This window comes from Diorhabda sublineata, chromosome 2, assembly GCF_026230105.1.
Source record: "Diorhabda sublineata isolate icDioSubl1.1 chromosome 2, icDioSubl1.1, whole genome shotgun sequence".
Taxonomy (NCBI): domain Eukaryota; kingdom Metazoa; phylum Arthropoda; class Insecta; order Coleoptera; family Chrysomelidae; genus Diorhabda; species Diorhabda sublineata.
Genome location: NC_079475.1, coordinates 38,281,944 through 38,295,166, shown reverse-complemented (window position 1 = coordinate 38,295,166; position 13,223 = coordinate 38,281,944). Strand labels below are relative to the sequence as shown.

Sequence of the window (13,223 nt, the reverse complement as noted above, 5' to 3'; positions counted from 1 at the left end):
CGTTCTGGAGTGATTCTAGCCACTTCAATTTTGACAGTTGACAGTTTCACTTCGATGATTTTGTATAACCTTAAATATTTAATTTTTTGAAATTATTTGTTTTGTCTAAATTAATGAATAACAATGATTGAGTTATATCATTAAGTACATTATATTATCACAATTTTATACACAAAGCCTCATTAAAAGTTTCTTCATGATCAGTTATATTGATTTAAAACATGATCAAAGAGTTATTACATTTAAAATTCATTCAATCTTAGAGTGATGAATCTGGAATATCAATAACTATCGGAAATTAGTGGTCTAGAACTATTATTCACACGAGCCTATAATTTTTCGCGAATGGTAGCCGAGAAAACTTGGAAAAAGTCATTTTTTTCGTGACGTTTCCAAAAAATTCATCTATTCTGCAGCTTATTGTTTTTTTTGTCTGCTCATATTGCTCTACCAACTTTACTGATACGGAGGATGAGAAAAGTTGTTAACAAACATTTTATTGATACCAAAAATTGTAATATTTCAAAATGGCGGTCTAATCTTTATTACGTTTAACTCAATTTCAAGTTTTCCATGAATAATAAGAGAATTTAAACTTTGTTAACAAAAAAATAAATAACAATTGGTTTTGATTTACCCTCTTTGAACTTCAGGTCCAATAACTACGGTCCAACCTCTTCTTCTTCGAAGTACTCGATGTTCAAAAGCGGCGAAATCATCACGATGCTTCTTTCTATGATTTTGCGCCGACATAATGGAAAATTTCGAAAACTGTATTGAACAGAATTATATTTCCGGGTTTATCGATGTACACCAAACATTTATTTGTCAATTAGTCACTTCACTACATCAATTCGATTGTAGCACTTCACATTTTGTGTATAGCGATTAGTTTAACTATTTACTATAACTGAAAAGTTAGTTTAATAGAAACTGACAGCAAACATAAAAGTACCGTACAAATAGGGGTACTATCTAAGTAGATTTGTCATTATTCATGTTAATAAGATAAATTTTACATTTGAGAGGTTTGGTATTGAATGAGGAAACAAACAAATAACAAATTCAATCAATCAGTTTTCAACTAAAAAACTCGTAAGTACTTAAATATCTTCCATCGAATGAAAAGAAATATTTTGAAATATTAATAAGAGCAAACGATGTGGGGCCAAAGTGATCAAATTGTTAAAAGTAATTAGAAATACAAAGTGTCTCAAAAGAAAGTTCATTTTTGTATGTCCAGCGAACTTGTACACAGACATAGACCGTGAAGCCCGTCCTGTTGTATTATGTTGATAGATTTGACGGATACAATTCCCGGAAGGACCATTTACATTGTGATTTCGATATAAACGGCGATATTTTCTTTATATTGTTTTTGTAATCTGTTTACAATATGGTGTTGAGGCTTTATAGAGTCAATTTCTACTTTTTATTTATCCAGGACAAATTAGAGATATCAAACATTCTAGAAATTGATTATATCGTATATAAAGTAACATAGAGAGAGTCGGATAGCAATTGCAGAATCAGCTATTACAAACTTCCTAATCCGCCGAGAAGACCCCCTAAGATTGAGGGTGATAAAATGTTATATTTGGCCAATCTTTTTGTAGACGTGGTCCCTGGAAGTGAGATCCTTAAACAGAATAGAAGCAATGGAAATGTGGCTGTTGCGCAGACTTCTAAGGACCGAGCACATGACGAATGAAGAAGTACTGAGGAGAGCGGGTGTGGAAAGAGAACTGATCGCAGTAATTGAACAACATCCTGCGAGGACCGAGATATTCGACTTTCAAGCTCATACTGACGGGAAAGATCGAACAGGGCGTAAACTACATTCCCGGCTACGGAATATAAGAAACTGGTGAGGCATACAGGGTGCGGCAAGAATTTTTCGTCGTGCCGATAATAGATTAGAAGTTTAGGACAAGAAAACACGTACAAGTACTTGGTACTTGAAGAAGAAGTATATAAACGAGTCTCTAACAGTCGCGGGAGTCCGTGTCGTAGTGAACACATCGGAAAAGTGGAAAGAAAAGATTAGATGGAGAATACATTAGATAGATAGAAAACGCACATCTCATAAGCGATGGATTCTGTTTACCGAAATAAGGAAAGACTGTTCTTCATCATGACAGCTTCTTAATTAAGCTTAAAAAAAATTACGGCGACATGGAACAGATGTAATTTATATATACTAGCTTTTACCAGCGGCTTCGCTCGCATCGAATCCATTAAATAAGTATCAGAAATCATTATAATAGAAAAGAACAAACTCTGTAGCTATATTAGAACCTGAGATATAGATCTTTGAATGTAGAAAAATTGCCAAAAACCCACAAAAATCCATAACTCCACATTGAATGTCCGCGCCTAGCTCCTCTCCAACTCAACCGATTTAAGTGTTCAAAAACTCAAAAGACAGAAGGTGTTTCAGCGAGTGTTCTTAAACCAAAACGAACTCTGTAGCTATATTAGAACCTGAGATATAAATCTTTGAATGTAGAAAAATTGCCAAAAACCTACAAAAATCCATAACTCCACATTGAATGTCCGCGCCTAGCTCCTCTCCAACTCAACCGATTTAAGTGTTCAAAAACTCAAAAGAAAGAAGGTGTTTCAGCGAGTGTTCTCAAACCAAAACGAACTCTGTAGCTATATTAGAACCTGAGATGTAGATCTTTGAATGTAGAAAAATTGCCAAAAACCTACAAAAATCCATAACTCCACATTGAATGTCCGCGCCTAGCTCCTCTCCAACTCAACCGATTTAAGTGTTCAAAAACTCAAAAGAAAGAAGGTGTTTCATCGAGTGTTCTTAAACCAAAACGAACTCTGTAGCTATATTAGAACCTGAGATATGGATGTTTGATTGTAGAAAAATTGCCAAAAACTCACAAAAATCCATAACTCCACATTGAATGTCTGCGCCTAGCTCCTCTCCAACTCAACCGATTTAAGTGTTCAAAAACTCAAAAGAAAGAAGGTGTTTCAGCGAGTGTTCTCAAACCAAAACGAACTCTGTAGCTATATTAGAACCTGAGATGTAGATCTTTGAATGTAGAAAAATTGCCAAAAACCTACAAAAATCCATAACTCCACATTGAATGTCCGCGCCTAGCTCCTCTCCAACTCAACCGATTTAAGTGTTCAAAAACTCAAAAGAAAGAAGGTGTTTCAGCGAGTGTTCTTAAACCAAAACTAACTCTGTAGCTATATTAGAACCTGAGATATAGATCTTTGGATGTAGAAAAATTGCCAAAAACCCACAAAAATCCATAACTCCACATTGAATGTCCGCGCTTAGCTCCTCTCCAACTCAACCGATTTAAGTGCTCAAAAACTCAAAAGAAAGAAGGTGTTTCAGTGAGTGTTCTTAAACCAAAACGAAGTCCCTATCTTGAATAGAACCTGAGATATTGATGATAGAATGTGTGTATGTGAAAAACTCCCATAAGTAATGTACAGGGGGAAATCGCATTTGAGTATAACTCGAGAATGGTGAAAATTAGATGAAATCCGATGGTTGATGGCTGATCTGTGCATCAATACCTTTCATTGAAAGAAAAAATCAAGCAAATCGGTTGGGTAGAACGCCTGAACGGACTCGGAATGAAAATCATCAATTTTTTTAATATATAAGATTTTTCTAAGAAAACAAACTGATTTTGAGTAATTACCAAGTAGTATTATTAATATTTCTGATCGATAGAAAAACCATAAAGTTTATATATTAACATGACAATCAAAGTGATAAATCTTCAACATATTTCAGTATCATGATTTGTATGTTTTTGTACTCTAATGATTTGTTTGATTACAAATGTACGGAGGAATGTGTTCAAGTTGAATGTTCCGTTAATCTGAAAAATTTAATTATAGAATTTGTTTCTAAATTAAGATGTCCCCCATACGAAAAACTGTATTTTTTTCATACACCGAAATGCAAGGAGGTTACGCTGAATGTTATTAGTCGAGTCGTTGGCAAGCATTTTATTGTTCTTCGGGAAATATTTTCCGTACAATAACAATTCTACACTTTTTAGAAATCATTAAAGCTATATCTAATCCTCCTAAATGTAAAGTGACTTAAGAACCAATCTAATTAGTACTTCACCAATTTTTGATTAATAAAAAAGGGTTAAAATTAGGTAAAAAAGTGGTTTCTAAATATGTTATATCTGTACAAATCCCCCTTTTACTTTCTGATGAATCAAGCGAGGTGTCAGACGGAGACACCCCTTTCAAACGTCTACTTCTCGCCAAAAACATGTAAGATCTACAAAACATGTTGATTTATGTCGCCAAAGTTGGATCCTCAACGTATACGAACAAAGACCAGAAGCCTTCGAGATGTGGATGCCGAGAATATCGTGGACAGTTCAATAAACAAATCACAAAACACTCACAATCATCCAAAATGATCTAAAGTCATGTGAAATCACCTAAAAGTCTCCCAAGTAATGAAAACACCGTTCAAATTGTTCCAAAAAATTTCAAAAGCCTCTGGGGTCTTTCGGAATCATTCAAAACCACCCTAGTCATCCAAAAATAATATTCAGTCATCCAGAAACACAAATAATTATTCCAAATCATCTAAAATGAATTGGAAGTCGTGTCAAGTGACAAACAAAACCAGTGAAATTCATCCAAAGTTATCTGAAACCTTTTGGAATCTAGTTATTTAAAAATACCGTCCAGTCATTCAAAACTTTTCACAATCATTCAAAATCATCTAAAACAGTTATTAAAAACACTCATAATCATTTGAAATCACCTAAAAGTCTCCCAAGTAATGAAAACACCGTTCAAATTGTTCCAAAAAATTTCAAAAGCCTCTGGAGTGTTTCGGAATCATTCAAATATTCCCTAGTCATCCAAAAATAATATTCAGTCATCCAGAAACACAAATAATTATTCCAAATCATCTAAAATGAATTGGAAGTCGTGTCAAGTGACAAACAAAACCAGTGAAATTCATCCAAAGTTATCTGAAACCTTATGGAATCTAGTTATTTAAAAATACCGCCCAGTCATTCAAAACTTTTCACAATCATTCAAAATCATCTAAATCAGTTATTAAAAACACTCATAATCATTTGAAATCACCTAAAAGTCTCCCAAGTAATGAAAACACCGTTCAAATTGTTCCAAAAACTTTCAAAAGCCTCTGGAGTGTTTCGGAATCATTCAAATATCCCCTAGTCATCCAAAAATAATATTCAGTCATCCAGAAACACAAATAATTATTCCAAATCATCTAAAATGAATTGGAAGTCTGTCAAGTGACAAACAAAACCAGTGAAATTCATCCAAAGTTATCTGAAACCTTTTGGAATCTAGTTATTTAAAAATACCGTCCAGTCATTCAAAACTTCTCACAATCATTCAAAATCATCTAAATCAGTTATTAAAAACACTCATAATCATTTGAAATCACCTAAAAGTCTCCCAAGTAATGAAAACACCGTTCAAATTGTTCCAAAAACTTTCAAAAGCCTCTGGAGTGTTTCGGAATCATTCAAATATCCCCTAGTCATCCAAAAATAATATTCAGTCATCCAGAAACACAAATAATTATTCCAAATCATCTAAAATGAATTGGAAGTCGTGTCAAGTGACAAACAAAACCAGTGAAATTCATCCAAAGTTATCTGAAACCTTATGGAATCTAGTTATTTAAAAATACCGCCCAGTCATTCAAAACTTTTCACAATCATTCAAAATCATCTAAATCAGTTATTAAAAACACTCATAATCATTTGAAATCACCTAAAAGTCTCCCAAGTAATGAAAACACCGTTCAAATTGTTCCAAAAAATTTCAAAAGCCTCTGGAGTGTTTCGGAATCATTCAAATATTCCCTAGTCATCCAAAAATAATATTCAGTCATCCAGAAACACAAATAATTATTCCAAATCATCTAAAATGAATTGGAAGTCGTGTCAAGTGACAAACAAAACCAGTGAAATTCATCCAAAGTTATCTGAAACCTTATGGAATCTAGTTATTTAAAAATACCGCCCAGTCATTCAAAACTTTTCACAATCATTCAAAATCATCTAAATCAGTTATTAAAAACACTCATAATCATTTGAAATCACCTAAAAGTCTCCCAAGTAATGAAAACACCGTTCAAATTGTTCCAAAAACTTTCAAAAGCCTCTGGAGTGTTTCGGAATCATTCAAATATCCCCTAGTCATCCAAAAATAATATTCAGTCATCCAGAAACACAAATAATTATTCCAAATCATCTAAAATGAATTGGAAGTCTGTCAAGTGACAAACAAAACCAGTGAAATTCATCCAAAGTTATCTGAAACCTTTTGGAATCTAGTTATTTAAAAATACCGTCCAGTCATTCAAAACTTCTCACAATCATTCAAAATCATCTAAATCAGTTATTAAAAACACTCATAATCATTTGAAATCACCTAAAAGTCTCCCAAGTAATGAAAACACCGTTCAAATTGTTCCAAAAACTCTAGTTATTTAAAAATACCGTCCAGTCATTCAAAACTTCTCACAATCATTCAAAATCATCTAAATCAGTTATTAAAAACAATCATAATCATTTAAAATCGTCTAAAATCACCTAAAAGTCTCCCAAATAATGAAAATACCATTCAAATTGTTCCAAAAACTTTGGAATCATTCGGAATCATTCAAATATCCCCTAGTCATCCAAAAATAATATTCAGTCATCCAAAAACATAAATAATTATTCCAAATCATCTAAAATGAATTGGAAGTCGTGTCAAGTGACAAAAAAACCAGTGAAATTCATCCAAAATGCTTCAAATTAATAAAAAAGTCATCTGGGATCATTCAAAATCATCCAATATCTCTTTAGTAATCCAAAAAAACTCTCCAGAAATTAAAAAAACACTCAGAATCATCCGAGATAAAGTAATAAAATATCTTCACAATCATCAGCAATGACTAAAACCTTCAATGGTTTTTAGTTTTATCGGTATATTGATGGAATCTATCTTTGGTTTTGCCAGAACTGCATTTAGAATACGTTTATTCAAACTTTAAAATAGCAAATGTATTGATCTGTGTACAATAGCAACAAAAAAAATGTTATTTAAATAATTATGAACTACGGTATAGAAGTTTAAAAGTGAGTAGAGGCAACATATCTGTAAATTCGCTTTTGGTGTTGGGTGGACAGACTCTAATTGTTACGCCAAAAGGGACTAGAATTGCAATTTGCACGCGATAAAAATTGCACCTAACTAATCAGCTGAACTCCATCTGCGCATCATATCAAGTGGCCTTGAGACTTGTGTAAACTGTTTAAACTAAAAAGTACTGAAAAAATAGTCGATTTTCCATTGGAAAGAGTTTAAAAACCAACCAACGACGAAATAATTTATTAATTCATTAATTCATATTGCAAAGCAAGTTGTTAATTAAATATTCTAAATGTCATTATTAGAAAAAATTTACGATTAGTTATAGCGAGTTTATGTTTGTTTAAATTAAAAAAAAAAACAGATTGCCTGCTATATTCTAAGAAAAATTCTCGTAAAACAGAAAATATATGAATGGGATATGAATCACTTAACACTTCCGAAATCAAATCGTAAAAATGATTAACATTAATAATAAATAACGTTTCAACTGTTTTCAAACAGCGTGTATTAGTTTATCACAACTAGTGCTGAATCTATTGAACATACTCCAAATGTTCAATAAATGAGTTGCGTGCAAATTTACCAACCATTAAATTTTATTTATTTTCATATATCAAGGCTCTCAACTGGAAATCAATCCAGACAATAGTTCTGTCTCTTATTACGCAAGTTTACTATCTTTCCTTCTCACATAAACTTTGATGTGTACATCTCGAAATGATGATTATATAACGGAAGGAATTTCGGAGAGGTTGCACTACATAAAATCATTTACAACTCATAAACATCTGTTACACAAATTTGAACAACTGGAACAACGTAGATTAAATCTTGAAGACAATAATCCATTAGAACCATCGTTTACAATGTCGACAACGTCCGGCACCAACTTTCCGAAAAGCACATTCCGAAACAAGATCAATATGACGAGATCTGAACACCACAAGGAGCAGTTCTCTTTTACGAACGATATCCCCAACATCTTGTAGCAAATTATTCCGCCATCGCCATCAGGAGCTACCTCACAACAAGGTTAAAGCATCAGCATCAACGTAAAAGTAAAATCGTCTGAACCACTTACGTAGATAAAGAAGACAAGATGATGAATCGAGGAATCAAAGGAAAACGATCCATTTGGAACTTAAGACCCGTACAACACATCCTTAGCTATATGCATCTACAGAAGTGCACTGTGAAAAGTTTGGAAGACGATCCAAGTTGGCACTTGGCGGCATATCTACCGAAAACATGGATGACATAGATATGAGATGATTCAATGAACTGGGTTCGAAACATGGAGCTTAGGTATCTAGCTGATGAATTATCTACTGATGGAGATCTACAGGTCCGTGAAGATTAGCAGGACCGTTTTACCAGGACGATAAGAATTTGCTTTTCCTATAGGCTGCAAAAAATACCCAACAAAAAGAAAATATAGGAAAAGAAAGGAATGAAATGCCTGGTGCTTTTCTTTCTAAAAGGGTATCAGTAATATTGTTAATGCCGGTAAAATATTTCACATCCAACTTCTTTCCACGTTGATGTCCGTCTGTACCGACCGCTTTCATGAAGAATTTCGTAAGAGAAAGCTGGAGAACAGCCAACGACTGAAGTGTTGAGTAGTTTCCTCGAATAAATTTAAATTAAATTTGAAAAGGGTCGAAATACACACACTACAAACGAATTTATTCTTTCCGGTTTTCGTTACAAATTATTCCGAGCACTTTCATAGCCAATTAAATTAAAAATACAAGGTGTTTTTAAAGGTTTATACCTGCTTTATTTGACAACCATTTAACAACTGCTGGTTGTGTTCTGTTTAGTTTAATTCGGGCGAGTAATGTTTAGCTGCTTGTAGAGACAAACAACGGCGGAATGCAGCTTGTCTAAAGTTGGTTGAAGTAATGTATTTACCCGACATCGGCATGGCAAAATTGAAAAACAAATTGGAGAAATCACGAAGAAATTGTGAAAAAACACGAAATATTTTGCTGCTTCACAACACACCCTGTATATTAATAAAGAAGAGGAGTTGATACTTTTTGGTAGCCTCATGATATACTCCCTGAGGGAATTTTCATATGGTAAAGTTCCTCACCCTGTATGCAGTAATTGTATACAGGGTTGTACACAAAATAGATTTCGTAATACACCGTGGCAGGTTAAAGTACGAGGTCTGGCTATTAAATAACGAGACTGGTTCCGAAAAAGGGTTTTATTATGAAAATTATTCTACATTGGAAAGCTCCCCTTCATTACCCTCCCTTCCCCTCACCACACACCTTTCCATACGTTTTTTTCCATTGATCGAAGCAGTGCTGGAAGTTTTCTTTGGTGAGGACCTTTAGGAGCTCTGCTTTACTGCTTCCATCGCATCAAATCGGGTCCCTTTCAAAGCAGATCTTTCTCTAACCTTTAAAGGAAATCTGAGCAGACCCGTTGACGCAAGATCTTTTGGTCAGGAGTCAGATTTTTTGGCATCAACTTCGCACAGACTTTTGTCATGTGTAATTCCGCGTGTAACCGTTTCTCATTGGACGATCTGCTCACACAATTTGGTTGATTTTGGTCACTGGTTCCGGAGTCATATTCACTGCTCCCTCGGCCCTCCCTAAAGCGTTTACGCCACTCAAAAACACGCGCACGAGATAGAGAATTGTCCCCATAGGCCTCCGGCAACACTTTATAGCACTCAGTCAAAGTTTTTTTCAATTTAACGGAAACGTGATTTGTGACGTGTATAGGCAAGATACCCCGCCCGTCTAGAGCGCCCTCTAGACGCGAAGTCTCGTTATTTAATAGCCAGACCTCGTATATACTCACTAGTTGTTAGTACAAAAGACATATTTGGAAATAGACATTCTAAGATTAAATCTATTAAAAAATTGTAGATTATTCTATAATTTTTTTGATATCTTATTATATGTATTTGTAATTACAGTTTATGAAAAACTGGGGATATATACAAGGTGAACTGCTTTCAAATATATGATACTTTGTAAATACAGTCAAATATCTCGTAAAAAGTTAAATTGTGACAACATATTTGATTAGATTTCGTTATAAAAATTAGTTGTTAAGTTTCCCCATTCAAGACCGTTATTTTATCAATTTGAAAAACTCCATAGATTGCACACGCAAAGCCGTGAATGTTTATTATTAAATCAATATTTATGACGAAAAATTAAACACAGATTTTATACTTTAGTCAGAAGAGGTCGACACGAAAAAAATCGCGATCACTATCACTTTAAATCACTATTTCCGAAATTTTTCACCGCTTTCGAAACGATCCTATCAACCTGGTAATGTTATAAAGTCACATTTGAACTGGATTCCCAAGATCCGACTCGTTGAAAATAGAAATATGTTTGTCGCCAACGGTAGAGCGGCAAAAATAAACAGAATGTTTACAACAAAAGGCACAACGTCTAAGGCCGCATGTTCTGAATGGTGAACGACGATGAATACTTGACAAAATGCCATATTCAATCTGAAAAAACATCGCGTATAGGTGAGTTTTGCCAATTTTTTTTTGTGTACGTGTGTTCATTGAATTTGAGAATTTATTCGAATGAATCATTAAGTTTTCAGCTCTGAATTTTGTCTTCGGCCCACCGACCGTTTTCCTTCGATCTTCCCTTCTATTATCAGGCGGAGAACCTCATTTTATGTCCTAGGTACTCCAACTCCCGTCCCCTTGATTGTCGTGAGAATTTACCCATTTGCTGTAAAACCTCTATGTTTGTCTTATGTTCCGTCCAAGTCAATTTTCTTCTCTGTGGCCGCATCCGTGCAGAACAACAGGCAATATGTAACAGCGAAGCATTCTGGTCCGGAGTTCCAGGCTGAGGTTGCGGTTTGCCAGAAGTTTGTTCAGAGCTTTCCGCGCTTCCTCAATTCTTGATCTGATTTCGAGTTTTGGGTCGCATTGCTGGTTCGACGAGCGTGTCCAGGTATCTTAGAGATGACACTTGTTCAATGATCTCTCCATGGCGTCTTAGGGTGGCCCTCTGTATATTTTACAATAACGTCCACTAGAGATTGAAGTTCTGGTAGGTTACTGGCCACTACCACAGTATCATTTGCGTAACCAAGATTTTTTATAATGTTTCCATTCATCTTTATGCCTGCAGTTGTATTCTCGAGGGCTTCGCTGCCTCTTCTTATTGCCATCTCTTCTGATGTGGACCCTTCGATTTTGACTGTTGCTATTTGGTGCCAGTAAAATCCGGTTGTGATCATCAAGTCAAAAGCTTTTTTATAGTCAATAAATCGTGCAAATACATCAGAATTCATGTCTCTACAACTCTGAGCCAGCATATTAAAGGAGTGTTGACAAGACAAGATAATATTGACAAGTAATGTGTCAGGTTGGAATTTCTGGCACCGTCGGTGTTCATACTCAACACACTGTTTAAACCACCACTACACCAACACTCACAATTACACTGTCTGACTGGCAGAGACTTTATTAAACAGAAATGAGTTGAGAAAATTTACTGGCGCGCTCTGCCCGAGGAATTACTGTCTGAAGAGCTTCGGAGATATTCCCGACGACTCTTGTCGTTTCTAGAACCAAATGAAACATTCGAGCTTCTGCTCTGTGAGTGCGAGACTGTCCATAGACAAAGACCCAAAAAAGTGAACCGTCAAACAGGTCTAGATACTTTTCAAAGTCTACTTTTCACGCAATCTAATCTCCTTAGTATTTTGAGTGGGATTAATGATTATCAATTATGTATTATGCTGATGAGATCTAAGAAGATCGAAACCGGTCTGTAACAGTTACGTAACAGTGACGTATAGTGGAATCTCATCTCTATACTTGGTGTGGCTATCAAGTAACGAGAATAGCGCTGATACAGAAAAAGTAAGCATGCGCTAAATGTTAGCGACTGTAGGCTGTTCAACCTGAAGTTTACTCTTTCGAATGCAATGCCGACCGTGTCTGTAGACAAACCAGTGTAGCCGTGGCTTACGTTTGTATAGGGACAGCTTTTGTATTATGCCGTAAAACGATCGATTTAGAAATAGAGCATCAGATTGTTGTGAAATTTCACATGAAAGTGGGAAAAACTGCTAATAAATTCTATAATTTATTGAAACTAGTATATGGCAATGAATGTTTGTCGCGTGGTGAGTGGTTTAAACTTTTTAGAGACAATGAATCACGTTAAGGTCTCTATTCCACGTCAAAAACTCATGACAATATCGAAAAATTCAGTAATCTTGTTCGATGTGACCGTCGTGCGATTGCTGAATCTAAAAGAATTCAAAAAAAATGTGTGCAGCAAATTTTATATGAAAATTTTAATATGGGAAAAGTGCGTGCAGAAAATCCTCATATTTTAACCACAAAAAGCTCGCAAAAATATTTTTATCGACACTTTGAGTCCGATCGAAAATGACTCAAACTTATTGGAAGAGATAATTGACAGAAACAAGCTTGGCATAAATAAATATAAAAAATATCAAAATAAAATATTTTATATCACCAGTTTCGTACCTCGTAGATATTTAAACAAAACTCCTAAAACCTTTTACGAGATTATTTCGTAGAATTTGATGAAAGCCACTTCGGAAATTTCAAAGCTCTATACCTGTTTAATAAACCATATTATCGGAAAATTAATTCCAGTTATAATATAATGCGTTTAGAGCTTTAACCTACACAGTTTCATGTTTTCATCTGCTGGGTCTCGTTCAGTATTCAGTTCATCAATTATGAACGTGCGCTATGGAAGTAAACACCTACATAATTATTCAGGGGAATTGTGGAGCAAAAAATAAACATCACCTAATTAAAAATCTCGGTAATTTTATATGTTTCCTGGTTTTACAAACTTCGATGAATTTGCGTTGGGCCGTTTTAAACGCAATTGGTTATCTTTAATCGTCTGAATTTGCTTGCGGCTCAAGTCTATTTAACGCAATTAGTTATTCACCGCGCGTTGCTCGACACATTTTGATACTAAGATACAACTCTCTCGAAATTAAGTTTCTATGTTACAACAGATTCAGTTCTATCTGACTTTATGGTGAATAATCGTTTTAGTTTCTTAGTTTCGACCCAA

The 13,223-nt window shown here is 34.7% G+C and overlaps 1 protein-coding gene across 19 annotated transcripts in view; it reads right to left on the bottom strand.

The window, feature by feature from the left end:
- LOC130440507 (cAMP-specific 3',5'-cyclic phosphodiesterase) overlaps window positions 1-13,223 on the bottom strand; it is a 266,092-nt gene that overhangs the window by 179,163 nt on the left and 73,706 nt on the right. The window contains exons 1-2 of one of the 19 annotated variants that reach the window (XM_056773706.1): window positions 10,350-10,478; window positions 638-975 (exon numbers count right to left, since the gene is read on the bottom strand). The exons of 15 other annotated variants lie outside the window; for them this stretch is intronic. In XM_056773706.1, the coding sequence (XP_056629684.1) occupies window positions 638-753 (116 nt within the window). In that variant the 5' untranslated portion in view covers window positions 754-975; window positions 10,350-10,478. Of the gene's footprint in view, window positions 1-637; window positions 976-10,349; window positions 10,479-13,223 lie in introns of those variants that run through there. 3 more of the 19 variants (XM_056773708.1, XM_056773707.1, XM_056773717.1) reach the window with 3 other exon arrangements.